This window comes from Leptidea sinapis, chromosome 36 (assembly GCF_905404315.1).
Source record: "Leptidea sinapis chromosome 36, ilLepSina1.1, whole genome shotgun sequence".
NCBI classification, from domain to species: domain Eukaryota; kingdom Metazoa; phylum Arthropoda; class Insecta; order Lepidoptera; family Pieridae; genus Leptidea; species Leptidea sinapis.
The window spans coordinates 7707561-7721883 of NC_066300.1; the positions used below are offsets into that span (position 1 = coordinate 7707561).

General features: G+C 33.3%; 1 protein-coding gene across 1 annotated transcript in view; it reads left to right on the top strand.

Moving 5' to 3' along the window:
* Positions 1-14323, top strand: part of LOC126975462 (zwei Ig domain protein zig-8-like) — a 148776-nt gene that overhangs the window by 113889 nt on the left and 20564 nt on the right. Inside the window, exon 8 of the mRNA XM_050823380.1 lies at positions 711-913. Within this exon, the coding sequence (XP_050679337.1) occupies positions 711-913 (203 nt within the window). The remainder of the gene's footprint in view (positions 1-710; positions 914-14323) is intronic.

Consider the following 14323-nt stretch of genomic DNA (forward strand, 5'->3'; position numbering starts at 1 on the left):
GAATAACCCAGGAAACATCGAATAGAATGTTGACCATTTCATGTTTTTTGAGTGTTGAGATACATTGCACTACGTGGCAGACGAGGGGCAGACGTATTGAAAGACGGATGAGCAGATAGCGGAGTTTAGGTTAGGCTCTTAGTAAAATAGATCTAATTGACTACCGTTACGGTAATTGTTATGGAATCCTATAGATTTCCCAACGAGATATTCGATGATCTACTGTCTTCCCAATCTTTCAGAATGGTCCTTATACAATTACGCCTTTACAAATAAACTTAGAATTAAGCCATAACTGAGAATAAACCAAGAATATGCAAAATATTTACAAATAGACATTTTGCTTCTGATCAGTTTAATCGGACGTATAACGTATCCCTCGTTTATTTGCAAGGCTGCTTGACATTCGGAAAGCTTCAGAACTATCATTGTATTGACAGTGTTGTAAGCGATATAGTCAACATTTTGCAACTTCTTGCTTTCTTCCCAGGTATTACTTTATACCAAGTTTATTTGTAATGCCGTTAATCGTTACAACATATAATAAAATTATACTAACAAAGAATAAAAGTCTCGTTTTCCTTAATATAATAAAATTGTTAAGCGAATAAATATGAGGCATTACAATAAATTTCAAGCCATTTACGTCCAAACTTCAACAAAAACACTGCATTTAAAAATCCATTCCGAAACACTCCATTTCGTTTCAGCGCCTGAAATAAGAATGAGCAAGGAGGCTTTCCTTGAAACAGGGGAGACGCTATCGCTTAAATGTTCCGTATTGCATTTAAGCACAGGGGAGGCAGAGCCAGAGTTACGCTGGTACCGAGAAAATAACAATTTGTCACTAGATGAGATCAGAGGAGGTGTTTCAGTGGAAACGGACCATTTGACGCTAACTAGCCACTTACAAGTAAGTGTTATTTTAACTATTAAACTTAATTCACTATTCTAATTTCAACAAATGTAGAAGACTTCTTAGAAAATTTTAGCTCATTATCGCACCTGCAAAAATGGAGTACAGTATATTATAATAGTTGTTGAATTCAAATCTTTATAATTATCACCCCACAAATATTCGGCTCAACCAATTTTCCTGAAATTTATATAAATATTTGTTTATGATTTTCAGTCTCTGAATTGCTTTAAATTTAAATCTTTCTTTTTATGAGATAAATTGACGGGTCGAGCATCTGACGGTGAATTGATGGAAAGTGTAACCCACTGTCCATTGCAATTCAGTGCCGCTCAGGATTATTAAATTGATTTGATTGATTAAACCCAAAATTATGAGTTGCATCATTGTACATCACTCTGGGATTTAAGATGTTAATACTCACTAGCCCAGTAATTTTACTAGTAACGGCGCGGATCACATTGAATTGAATTTGCTAGAAACTGCCATAACAATAATGTTAACACTAGGAACTGACATAAACTTATAATGCCAACTACTCGGCTAAGTCGAGTTAGCAAGTCTTTTGTAGGGCGATGTATATGCGTTTACAACAAGATCCCAGAAAATTTTCAAAATAAATGTATAACGAAATTCAAAAGAATTGTTAAGGAACGTTTGTGTGGTAAATGTTACTATAACATAAATGACTTTCTTAATGATACCACAGATTGGGAATGGAGCGACCGCTCTCAGGCTATTAAATAATAAGCTAAATTGTACAATATTACTTCGTAACCATTTTTTTTATGAAAAAAAGAATCCCGCTGAGTTTGTTTCACCCGTTCTTCTCAGGTCTGAGGCATACTTTTTGGAGTGGGTGGTAGTTGTTGGCTTTCAATTAATCATATCACATCCTATTTTGAATAATAATATTAGAATTTGAATTTGAATAAAAACTTGCATATAACTGCTTCATGGCAAACGAAGTGGAATTATGTGCAATGCCTTCCATTGCGAAAATGTTTGCTGATATTTGGATAAGACATCCCGCACCTATTAATTGTATTATTAATGGACCTACATTATAAAGTGTATATAATAAACTGAGCAGATTTTAATATATCTCAATTCAATACATAATGTATTTTCGAAAGTGTTCATAAAAATCAGGGACACGTTAGAGCCTATAAGTATTTACGACCCAAGACGTATTTCGTTTTGTAATTTACTTCTTGGGTCAAATTGCTTGAATTCGATATATATTTTATTTGTTACTGAAGAAAATTGCGACAATTTATTGTACTAACATTTCATATATCAATTTTTAAATTTATTATAGTTAATAGTTTGGTTTTAGTTGGCGTAAATAAATTTGAAAGAAAGAAACAAATAAAAAAATTAAACAACTTAAAAAACATATACAAATATAAAAACGTGTGATGTTTAAAAATAAGCCACTCAGCATGTGTTTAAATACAAGTGTGTTGCAACGCTGATCTTCTGTGATCCCCTCGTGACACATGAACCTCAAGGGCGACACCTCGTTTGAATTAAAGTATAGTAAAAGCTCCTTATTCACACTTCCTTCATTGGCGTTTTCATTATTCGCGGATTAAAAAATCGTGACCCAAGTCCTATATTTACGGCTAAAGATTTCTTGCATATTAATAAAAAGAATTCCAACATAGCCAAAATTGCGAATAGAATAGGACGAGATGGGTACGAACAGATAGAATCAAGTGACATTCAGGAGTTGCTTGAATCGCAAGAAGAAGATTTGACTGAAATCGACTTGGAGGCAACGTTAAAATTCACAGCCCATTAAAGAAGAGGCTTCAAAAAGCACTGGAAATGTGACATTTAATTCTGAAAAATCTTAGTGAAGGCTTAAAAATGGCAAATGAGCTTTGTGATTTCTTTATGAAAATTGATCCGTATATGGAACGAAGTCTTTAAAATTTTAAAGAGGGTTTTTCTTTCCGTTGCCTAAGCCTGAAGATAATAATTAATAAGCATGGTCAAAAGCTTCAGTTAAATTGCTTTTTTTTTATACGTTTGGTTTTTGTTTTGTCACCTAGGAACGTATCCCCTATAATCCCATATAAATTACCATTCCGTATTCACGGTTTCTGTATTCGCGGCATATTTACGGAACATATACCCCGCGAATAAAGAGCTTTTACTTAGTATACTAACTTTACTTTCAACAATTAACTACTAAACTTAAAAACACGAAAAAACATAAAAAGAGTAGTTATAATTAATAATACCTAATAAAGACAAATAATAAAATAAAACAAAACAAAAAGCTCCTAGTCTCTTTGAACTCAACTAATGCTGGAAAACTGACTTGGATATTCATTTTGTAGATATGTTATCATTTTTTATTTAAGAGAATTAACAGATAAGGAGGCTTTGAAAGGTTTCTTTGTAAAATGTTATGAATGAAGATCTTCAGTGTTGATAGACAATTAATTAATCAGAGTAGACAGCTCCTGTAGATGTTTCATTTAGAAGCGAATCATGTATCGAACCTGCCTACTGTGCTAGAAGTCCCGGGTTCGAATACCGGTAGGAAACACATAGAATCTTACCCCTTATTCATAATAGCCGCTAACTTTAAACGAAGGAGGCACTTTAAGGAGTGTTTTTTCTCATTCTGACTTAGGTCAATAGAAGAAGACAGAGTGAGAATTAGTAATGCTTTAAGTTAGCAGACTATTATGAATAAGGGGGTTAATTTACTAGATTTAACTACCACTACCACCACACACCACACTACCTAAGAACAATAGCTTTATTATTACGGCAACTATTAGATACTTGTGTGCGTGGCATCTTGACACTAAATGGCATCTTTCAAATTTTGTAACTTTTATACTTTTCGCGATAATTTAAATTCAAATTAAAAAATTAATTGAAAATTTTACTGATGCTTTGTGATACCTCTTTTTATAGCTTGTAGTATTATTTTTACAAAGTTTTACTACGCAACCCGGTACTTTAGTTTCAATTATTGGCAAAGATGAACAGAACATGTGGCACGTTACAGAGACTGGCTCCAGTACGCCCACTTGAGCGTAGTATTACTTGCCGCAATTTGCGACTACGCCTGCGGTATCTTGTTGGAGCGTAGCGGAGACCAATCCTTAATCTAAGTGCATACACACATATTACGAAATTAGATGTGTGCTTCCGAGTCGTGGGTGTTTCTATGACGTATTTAAGAATGTTTAAGTTTGTATTTATTATGTATGTTTAAGAAGGTATAGTTTATTGAATTCATCTCTGTCTTGCAACTTGGGCCATAACTACGAGTATTTGTACTCAATGACGTTCAATTACTAAAAGATCATCATTTATTACATTCTCAATTTAATGTTTCTGTCAAGCATTCACAACGTTGTAAGATATCCACATTTGAAAAATACAAGATTTGCAGCTATTCTATTTTTAAAAGTAAATATTATCTAAACTTTTTAGTAGATGTAATATTGATTACAAAAATGATTGCTGATTGTAAAACAAACTTCATTGGCCCCTTGCTCATACCAATTCATGAAATTCGTATTTAATGAATTAAAAGTCGCAATTGGTAAAGGTACATGTTGTTAAAATATTCGTCGAATTAAAAACGTCTATCGGGTTAGCTAGTATAAAATAATAAGAATATATCCAACGCTATTATATAATAATAATATTGACACACTTTTTACACAAATTATCTTGCCCCAAATTAGACATATATAGGCTGTGTTATGGGTTGCAAGACAACGATATTTTTAATACAATATACTTACTTAAACATATATAAATACATATAAACATACACATAAACATACATAAATACATATAAACATCCATGATTCGGAAACAAACATCTATATTCATCATATAAAGGCTTGCACCTACCGGGATTCGAACCCGGGACCTCTAGCTTAGTAGGTAGGATCGCTAACCACTCGGCTATACAGGTCGTCAATAAATTATTAAAGCTGCATTAGCATTATTAAAAAAGGTATATTAGTGGAGCGTATATTATCAACTTTCCAATTGAGACCAATCGTTGATTAAAAACCTATTTTATTAGATGTAAGACATAAAACTGAATTGCCAATTTCCTCCGGTCATTGATTTTTATGGTCATAGCGGTTGTACGGGCGGAGAAATAAAGGTCCATGATTTTTAACAAAACATCTTTTCTGTTGTTCGTATTTGGATAATAGTTATTTATTATGTAAAGAGGCTTGAAGATTGATAGCTATGTAAGTAATATGCAAGTTAAATTACAAGTAAAATACAATGTTTTTTTTTATATTGAAGTGAAACTTCTTTAGAATCGTTGTGATTTCAAACCGGATGCAACGGAAAAAATGACAGCGGATTCATAGCGGATGAAATCATGTGTCATCCTAGCAACATGTACCAGGACTTCATATGCAGTTAAGAGGTTCATGCACAATGCAGGTTTCACTTATGACATGTGTACTTTTTTTTAACGTCATGTTATTATATATTTTGTAACAGAAATAAATCCTGACTATAAAATTGTCTCGAAAATAACAATAACATATGAACAATTCATAGGGAAATAAAATAATATTTATAATCACTGTGCAAATAGTATATAAAATTTAGATAAACACTGATTTTTAAGTAGACATAATAATATCTGGTTGGTTAATGTTATAAAAATACTTCATAATTTTTAATAACAAAAATAGATTGATTTCTGTATATTTTTTTAAAATAATTACTCGTTATGTTCTTTTATAAAGCATACACTATAACAATATTATCACTATTAAAAAATTGTTATTTTGTAAGTGATTTTCTTCATTTCAAAATTAAGGGACCAATTTATTTTGAAACAAAATTCATTGAATACCTGGGATTTTATTCCGCGCCTCTCGGCATACGCCTCTGCGCTCTTACGGTTACCTTACCTTACCAACTAAGCCCAAGGGTTGTTGCGCCATCAATAGGATCTACTTTATGGTTAATAACCTGGACAACCCCAATAATTGCATATTAGGAAATTGACTCGAGATATCACTCTTTCAAATCACAATACAAGTGGTCTCATATAAGTATACTCGTTCATACGTTACTCACATAAGTCAAATGTTAATTAATTAATTATTAAAATACTTTTACTTTAACTCAGTAAAAATGCACTTTTGAGAATCGTGTTTACTAATACACTGGCCTTCAAAAGTAAGTATCACACTTTTAAAATTGGGATAACGTTTTAAGTTCACAAGATATACTTTCGAAATAAAAAGGACTCAAAAGAGAATTTAATTTTGTACATAAAATTTTTATAGTCGGTAACCTTCTTTTAAGAATTGGCTGAAAAAAACTTCAAAAACAAAACCATTCCTTTTTCAAAGTGGACGTTTCCGAATTACAATTTTACCATTCACATTTTTTTTCCTGTATTAAATTTTTTTCAAGATCGATGGGTCATGTTTTAAAAATTCATGCTAAAAAGCACATAAAATTTATTTATCATGCCTCTTTCAGTCGAAGAATGTGCTAGGATCATGGCTTTTCTGGAACTAGGCATCAGTATGCGTCGCACTGCAAGAATGGTGGGTGTGACGGTACGAACGGTCCAGAAGGTACGAAGAGACTGGACACCATTTGAGGAGACCTTGTAATGGCAGACCCAGGTGTACCAGTGCCCGAGAAGATCGTTATATTATTTCCACTGTGTTAAGAAATCGCCACCAAAATGCAGTTGAAGTCCAGCAACAGCTACTTCAGACCCGGAGGGACTACATTAGTGACAGTACAGTAAGAAGAAGACTTGCTGAAGCAAATTTGAAACCCCGAAGACCAGCGAGTAGCCCAAAACTCGAGAGACAGCATCGAGTAGCGAGATACTGCGATACGCCCGTGAACACATGCAGTGGGATGAAGAAGAATGGTCAAGAATTTTGTGTGCAGATGAGTCTCGATTCTCCCTTTACACTTCTGATGGAAGGCGAAGTGTTTACAGGCGACCTGGTGAGCGAAATCTTCAAGCCTGCATCTCAGAAAGAGTACAATATGGTGGAGTGTATGGGCTGGCATATCTTCAGAAGGTCGCACAGAGCTAGTAGCCATAGAAAATGGCACCCTCACTGGGCAAAGATATGCTCAAGAGATTCTCAATGAGTATGCAGGGCCGTATTTAGCAAATATGGGTGATGGATCGATGCTGATGCATGATAATGCCCCGCCACACACGGCTCATATCGTACAAGAGTATATTCAGGAGGTCGGTATCAGCGTGATGGCTTGGCTATCAAGAAGTCCTGATCTCAACCCGATTGAACACGCCTGGGATGAGCTTGGGAGGCTAGTCAGAAATCGCAGACCACCACCTACTACCCTCAGGGCACTAAAGCAGGCCCTGGTAGAAGAATGGGAGAATATTCCCCAACATCGGCTCTGAAACCTAGTGTTCAGTATGCCAAACCGGCTCGAAGCTGTAATCAGAGCTCGAGGAGGCAATACCAGTTATTAAAAATTAAATAACATGTAATACATTTTAGTTGAATTTTTCTACACTAAACTAAAAATGTCTATTTTCATTGTTTTATTTTTTTAAGTTAAAAATGTTACTAATGTATAATGTTTCTAAGGATTAAAGCCTATAAAATTTGCAACAAAACGTTTTTAATCTTAAATCTCTACCTTCTATAGTTAAGAAAAAAATTTAATTTGAAAAGTGTGATACTTACTTTTGCAGGCCAGTGTATAAGTGATACTTGGTTAAGTCGAGTTATTAAGTCGTAAGTAAAATATAAGTTGGGCGATATTTATGCTTTATTGTATGAAATTAAAAAAAAAAATCATTAACAAATAAACTAGCGACCGCCCTCGGTCTCCATTAAATTTTATTGCACCAAATATTATTAAAAAAAAGGTAGCCCGGTGAGTTTCTTGCGCGTTCTACTTAGAATTCGACTAGTTCGAATGGTAAATGGTAAATAATGACATCAAAAAGAATTCTAAAGGAATCATTTTGAGAAAATAAATGCCTTTATGCCTTTTGGTAGCTTTTGACCTTCAATATCTAATCATATTTTAAGTAAAAATATTTCAATCTATCTTATATATATAAAAGAGAATGTATGTTTGTATGTTCCCTAATAACTCCTAAACTATTCGACCGATCTCAATGAAATCTTTTGTAATAGATTCGTTGAAGCTCAAGGAAGGTTAACATATATACGAGGGGAGGCTGATAAGTCATCTACCTAACTATGAAAGAAAAGACTTTGATGGCTAGTTTTTTTTTTATTTTTCTATATAGTCTCCTGCAAGTGAAATACACTTATGACATTTGCAAATAAGTGACATCATGCCGTTATAATAGTAATTTTTATTTTGCTCGTCAAAATGGTCAGTCACAGCCTCCTTCATTTCTTCGTCCGTCGAAAATCTGCGACCCCTCAATTTTTTCTTTAAATCTTTGAATAAGAAATAGTCACAGGGAGCCAGATCTGGACTATAAGGTGGATGGTTAATTTCTGTGAAGCCGTTTTTGCTCAGGGCTGACCTCGCCGTTAAGGCTATGTGTACAGGAGCATTGTCTTGTAAAATCAGAACACCTTTGCTGAGTTTGCCTCTCCGCTTTTCTTTGATTTGTTCACGAAGCTGGTCAAGCAAGTTTGCATAATATTCAGCATTCATTGTTGTATTTTTAGGCAAATAATCTATCATCAAAATCCCTTCGACATCCCAAAATACGGTGGCCATTAGTTTTCCAGCCGACGGCCGAACCTTGAACTTCCTTGGCGGCTTTTCTCCTTTAAATTTCCATTGCATTGACTCTTGTTTGCTTTCCGGATCCCACTGGCGAATCCAAGTTTCATCACAGGTCACAATTCGAGAGATAGTCTCTTCTTCTCTTTACCTTTGACCAGGTCTAGAAATGCCTGACAACATTCTACTCGCCTTTGTTTGTCAAAGGGGGTCAACATTCTAGGGACCCAACGCGCGCTCACCTTGGACATGCCCAAATATTCGTGAATAATTTCATGAACTCGTTCCTTGCTAATGCCCACATCTCGGGCTATCTCCCACTGCTTGATTCGCCGATCTGCAAGAATCAGGTTCTTCGCCTTTTCAACATTATCTGCGGTAACAGCAGAAATTGGCCTTCCACTACGTGGGTCGTCTTCCAGGCTCTCACGGCCATGTTTAAATTGCTTCGACCAAAACTTTATGACGAATTCAGAAGGACTTGAATCACCAAACACCTTTAACATGCGCTCTCTGATCTGCGTAGGCGTATTTCCTTCTTTACTTAAGAATTTAATCACTGCTCGATGCTCAAATTTCATCATTTTACAATTTTCTTTCGACATGGTGAAATCAAAGCCGCGCCAAAAAAACAAAAGCAAGCGAAAAAAATAAGCGTCATAATTTTGAAAAAGGAATAAATATAGAATATGATTTTGCAGTGGCCAGTTCGATTTTCAAAACTTTCTTTAACAAAGTAGATTTCATATCAGCCACCCCTCGAAATTTGCCGTGTCACGATCCCACCCAAGCATTTACCATATCTCTCGAACCGTTTATTGACAGAACAACGTCTTTCGGGTCAGCTAGTTTGAAATATTTGACAATCATATCATGTCCAAAGAATACAACAAAAAAACGTATACGCCATCCAATATGGCACATTGGAATACCAACAAGCTTTTGGACTTTAAAAATAACCCCAGGAAAGAATTTTATAATAGTGACAATAAATTGTGAAAGCCTTGCGAAGTGTGAAATGTAATTTTGTCATGCAGTCGCATTCACATTTTCGTATTTTTTTCAACCTGAACTCGAGCTCAGAATTAAAAACGTTACACAAAAATGGAAAATACTATATTATTCAAATGTTGCCTTCAAATGAGAATGTATTGTTCATGTTTGCGCAAAGTGCTTTGTTACAATAAAATCATGAAGATATACTTTTTTATTTGTTCACGCAGACGAGTTTGAATTTTTTATGAAGTGAATTATTTAAATTCGGAATTGAGGTGAATATACATAATATTATATTTTAGATGTACAAAGCTTACTGAATATAAATTTGGTGTTGCCTGCTTCTGACGTTTTTGCCTCAAAATTATGTAACATGTTAGTCGAATGCTTAATATCGTAACCCATTTCATAAAAAGTTCCTGTGAGGCACATTGTCAAAAATGTTCGAGGTATACCTCGAGTTATAACTCTGCGAATTTTGAAACTTTCCGTCAATTATGAAGTTTGGATATATTTTGTTTCATAACAATGTAATTTTATATTTTTTCTTTATTTTAGTGCCTGTCTCCAATTCAGTACTTTATTATACTATATAATATTATACACTAATTATATCTGCCATTGTAAGAATAAGACGGTATGATATTCATACCCAAACGAGATGCAGTTATATTTAAAATGAGAAATTTTAAAAACAAAAATCGATTTCGTAATAGTTTCATAATATTGGTTTGAAAAGGTAATTTACAATGTGTCTGATAAAAAGAAAGAACTAACGCAACTATCTGATTACAGATTTTTTTTTTAACAAAATAACAACCGACTTCAAAAACACTATTTCAAAACAAATGATATAATTTGCACTAAAAAGTGTAAAAAGTAATTATTTTTATATAATTTAATTAATTCATCTAATTCTAGTTACGATTATTGTAATTTTTGGAGTCGATGTCATCCAAGATAGGTTTGTAACTACATACATAGTTATAGGTGAGAAGTGCTTGAGTTGTGAGGAGGCGAGAGCGATTCGCGGCGAAGGGACACCGAAAAAACAATTTAATAATACTTCAAGTAATAATATAATATATAAAATACATATTTTATACAATAACTTGATAACCACCGTACTAAGGTCTGGTCTGCCTGACAATGGAAGGCGTAGTAGCTAACATTATGTGTATAAATAAAATGAAAGAAGTTTTCATTAATACGCGCATTACGGAAAATCTACTGAATAGATTTCAATTAAGTCAAGTTTTATTCCTTACACACTTGGCCGTTACCTAAAGAAATATTGCGATATCTTCATCTATATAAATAAAATGATACAGGTTATCATTTGTTCGCGCAAGACGAAAAACTACTGGATAGATCTCAATTAAGTAATCTATATATATAAAAATGAATTGCTGTTCGTTAGTCTGGCTAAAACTCGAGAACGGCTGGACCGATTTGGCCAATTTAGGTCTTGAATTATTTGTGGAAGTCCAGGAAAGGTTAAAAAGGTGAATAAATAGGAAAATGCTGCTAAATTAAATAAAAACAACAAATTTGTTTTTCCTTTGATGTTTTCATACATAATTTCTATGAGAGAGTTTATTGACGCACGGTTTGACAGTTCTGCTGTGAAACAATTTCATTACGACAGCAGGGTGCATATTTTACGAAGTAATTTTTGATGTTATGATATATTATTGACAAATTCATATGAAAACATTATTTTATTTATTATATATGCAGAACAACGTCTGTCGGGTCAGCTAGTATTATATAAATCTGGTTAATATATTCTAACGAATTTACTGTGTAATTTTATATACCTATGCTACCTTTAACTTTTCACAACTACCATCATCCAAACCTCACAGACGGGCATTGCTTTTACCCATATTAATGACAAAAATCAAAATCACTTTATTGGAAATGACACTTATGAATGTCAAATAAAATATATTTCTTATTGATTCTACCGCTACTTCGTAAAGGGTTGAGCTAATGAGAAGAATTAGCAAGAAAATCATTGCCACTCTTTTATATCAAGATTACATTTCCATCGATTTACAAATCATTTCAATTACAATATAATATGTAAAATGATGCAACAAATACAAGATACTCAAACGTCAAATTGTCAATGCCTCACACGACTAAGTCAAAAAGTAAATGTAAATTAATACAAAAGTTATTGAGTACAGTAGCTGCATCATCCTTACACACCATAAATAAATAAAGGTATTCTGTGAGCACTTTATAAGCGATTATAAATATATATATATATATATATATATATATATATATATAATAACTTTTAAGAATCTGAAACCGAGTCTCCGGCAACAGGATCATCCTGCCACCACAAGCAGCGCCCGTTCACGAGCATGGCGCATGAGCCTGCCATCGCCTCCCTCAACCATATTTTAGGGAAGGGGACGACCCGTCCCATGTCGCCGCCACAAGCAGTGACATTTAAGCAAGCATGACGAAACCTCTTACGAGAACTCAAGCAAACAACATATAGAGATAGACATTCAGCTTTCGTTCAAACGAAGGTATGATCGTCGCGGGCTCTAACTACTCTAAATCTATAACTGCGACTTGCTGGTAATATAGTTCTAATGCAACAAACATGATAATTTATCGTTTCTAGATAGACTGTTACAACTGGCAACACGACGACAAAAATATCGGCAACCTGTTTGCCTCTATTTTCAACAACGCACGCACACTGAAAGTGACTGACGTGTCGCGAGTGTATGGCGTAGCTGTCATGCACAATAAAGAAATAAACCTGGCCTGTTTTCATGAGTTGCTTAACAGAAAAAGGCTCTATCTAATTGTCTAAGGCAGCAAGTTACATATATTAAACACTTATTGAAAAAAAAAAAACTATATAATTTAATTGGTAGGGGTAATAAGTATCTTAACTAATATGGTATGGTAAAATGGTAATAGTAGATAATATAAATGAAGACTGTCACGCATTTATATATATTCAAGATCAAATATATTTTCAAAAATTCTCAAATCTTCCGAATCTCTCAAATTCGGAAGCTATACAAACGATTTTTATTAATATTGTACAGTATAAGTAATGAAAATTGAAAAATTAAAAAGTAGAAAATCACAAGTGAATCAGAAATTCAATTAGAACTTAACTACTTAACTGAACGAGTCAGGAAAAAGTACTTTTTTAATTACAACTTCTCGCAGTAAGAGACGCTTCTAAACATCGTTTAAATTTAATCAAATCTTACTAATTGTACTACACTTTATGAATTCGGTTGTAAGTTGCTTCGCTTAGTATTTTATCAAAGAGGATGTAAATATATAATATATATATATAAATGAGTTGCTGTTCGTTAGTCTCGCTAAAACTCGAGAACGACTGGACCGATTTGGTTAATTTTGGTCTTGAATTATTTGTGGAAGTCCAGGGAAGGTTTAAAAGGTGAATAAATATGAAAGTGTTCGGAATTAAATAAAAACAACGATTTTGTTTAACAGGGAGCATATTTTACGTAATAATTCTTGATGTTATGATATATTTTTGACAAATTAATAAAAAACATTATTTTATTTATTATATACAGAACAACATCTGTCGGGTCAACGAGTACGATATAAAAATGAGGTTATGTCTTACGCCCGTTCCCAATACTCAGCCTACTTGAGATAAAAATCGTAACTATCGACGGTAACTCACCTTATCCGTACACGCTATCTGTCAATGGGACGACGAATATCTTACCAGTGATAGAAGTTTGTATGGAAATTGCAAATCACGCGTCAGGCGATATGAATGACTATGTTGACAGTTGATCTATAGTAGGTTTATTATATGCCTAGCTACTAAGAATTTATCACATACTTATATTAGCTAGATACCAACCTTGTTTTTTTTTAGATAAAAAATATCTATCTATCTTCCTACTACTGTAACATTTTTTTGGATTATAATATTAGACTTTTAGTAATTATATATAATATATTATTATACCTAAAATTAGAGATTGTTTTATTTGCTCAGATAAGAATAATATATTCTCATTAGCTCAAACAAAAACTGTATAATAGACTTCTACAGATAACTTTCCTTGGAATTCAATTGGGTACGTAGTTCACAAGTCGGTAACTCAACGAATACAACAAAAAACGAAGTGACAATGACGAAGAAATGAAATGATCTGTCAGACTGTCATTGTCAAAGTGTAGTTAGCGTACAGGAACAAGGATTTCACTGGTATCGATTTTTATGTCAATCGATTTATTGACTAAATAAAATAATTGCTCAGTTCTGTTTTCTCTTGAGAAAATAATATATTTTATTTTATAATATGGTTATTCGAACATAAATTATGCACCTAACTAATATTATTTAAATAAAACAACTGAATCTTAATGTTATTTTAATAGATTAAATATTCATTCGATTACATTTTATTAGATTTTCTTTAATTTGTGTTTTTTCTATTTGTAGATTGCAAAATGAGCTAGTTTTTTGTATTTCACATCAGAAAAATATAGACTGTTTTTAAAGTATATTTAAACATGTTAACATCAGGCCCAAAAGTCCCATTCTCATTTAAATTAATTCAAATATTCTTATTCAAAATAGGATGTGACATCACTTATTGAAAGTCAAAAACTACTACCACCCAATCCAAAGCGAAT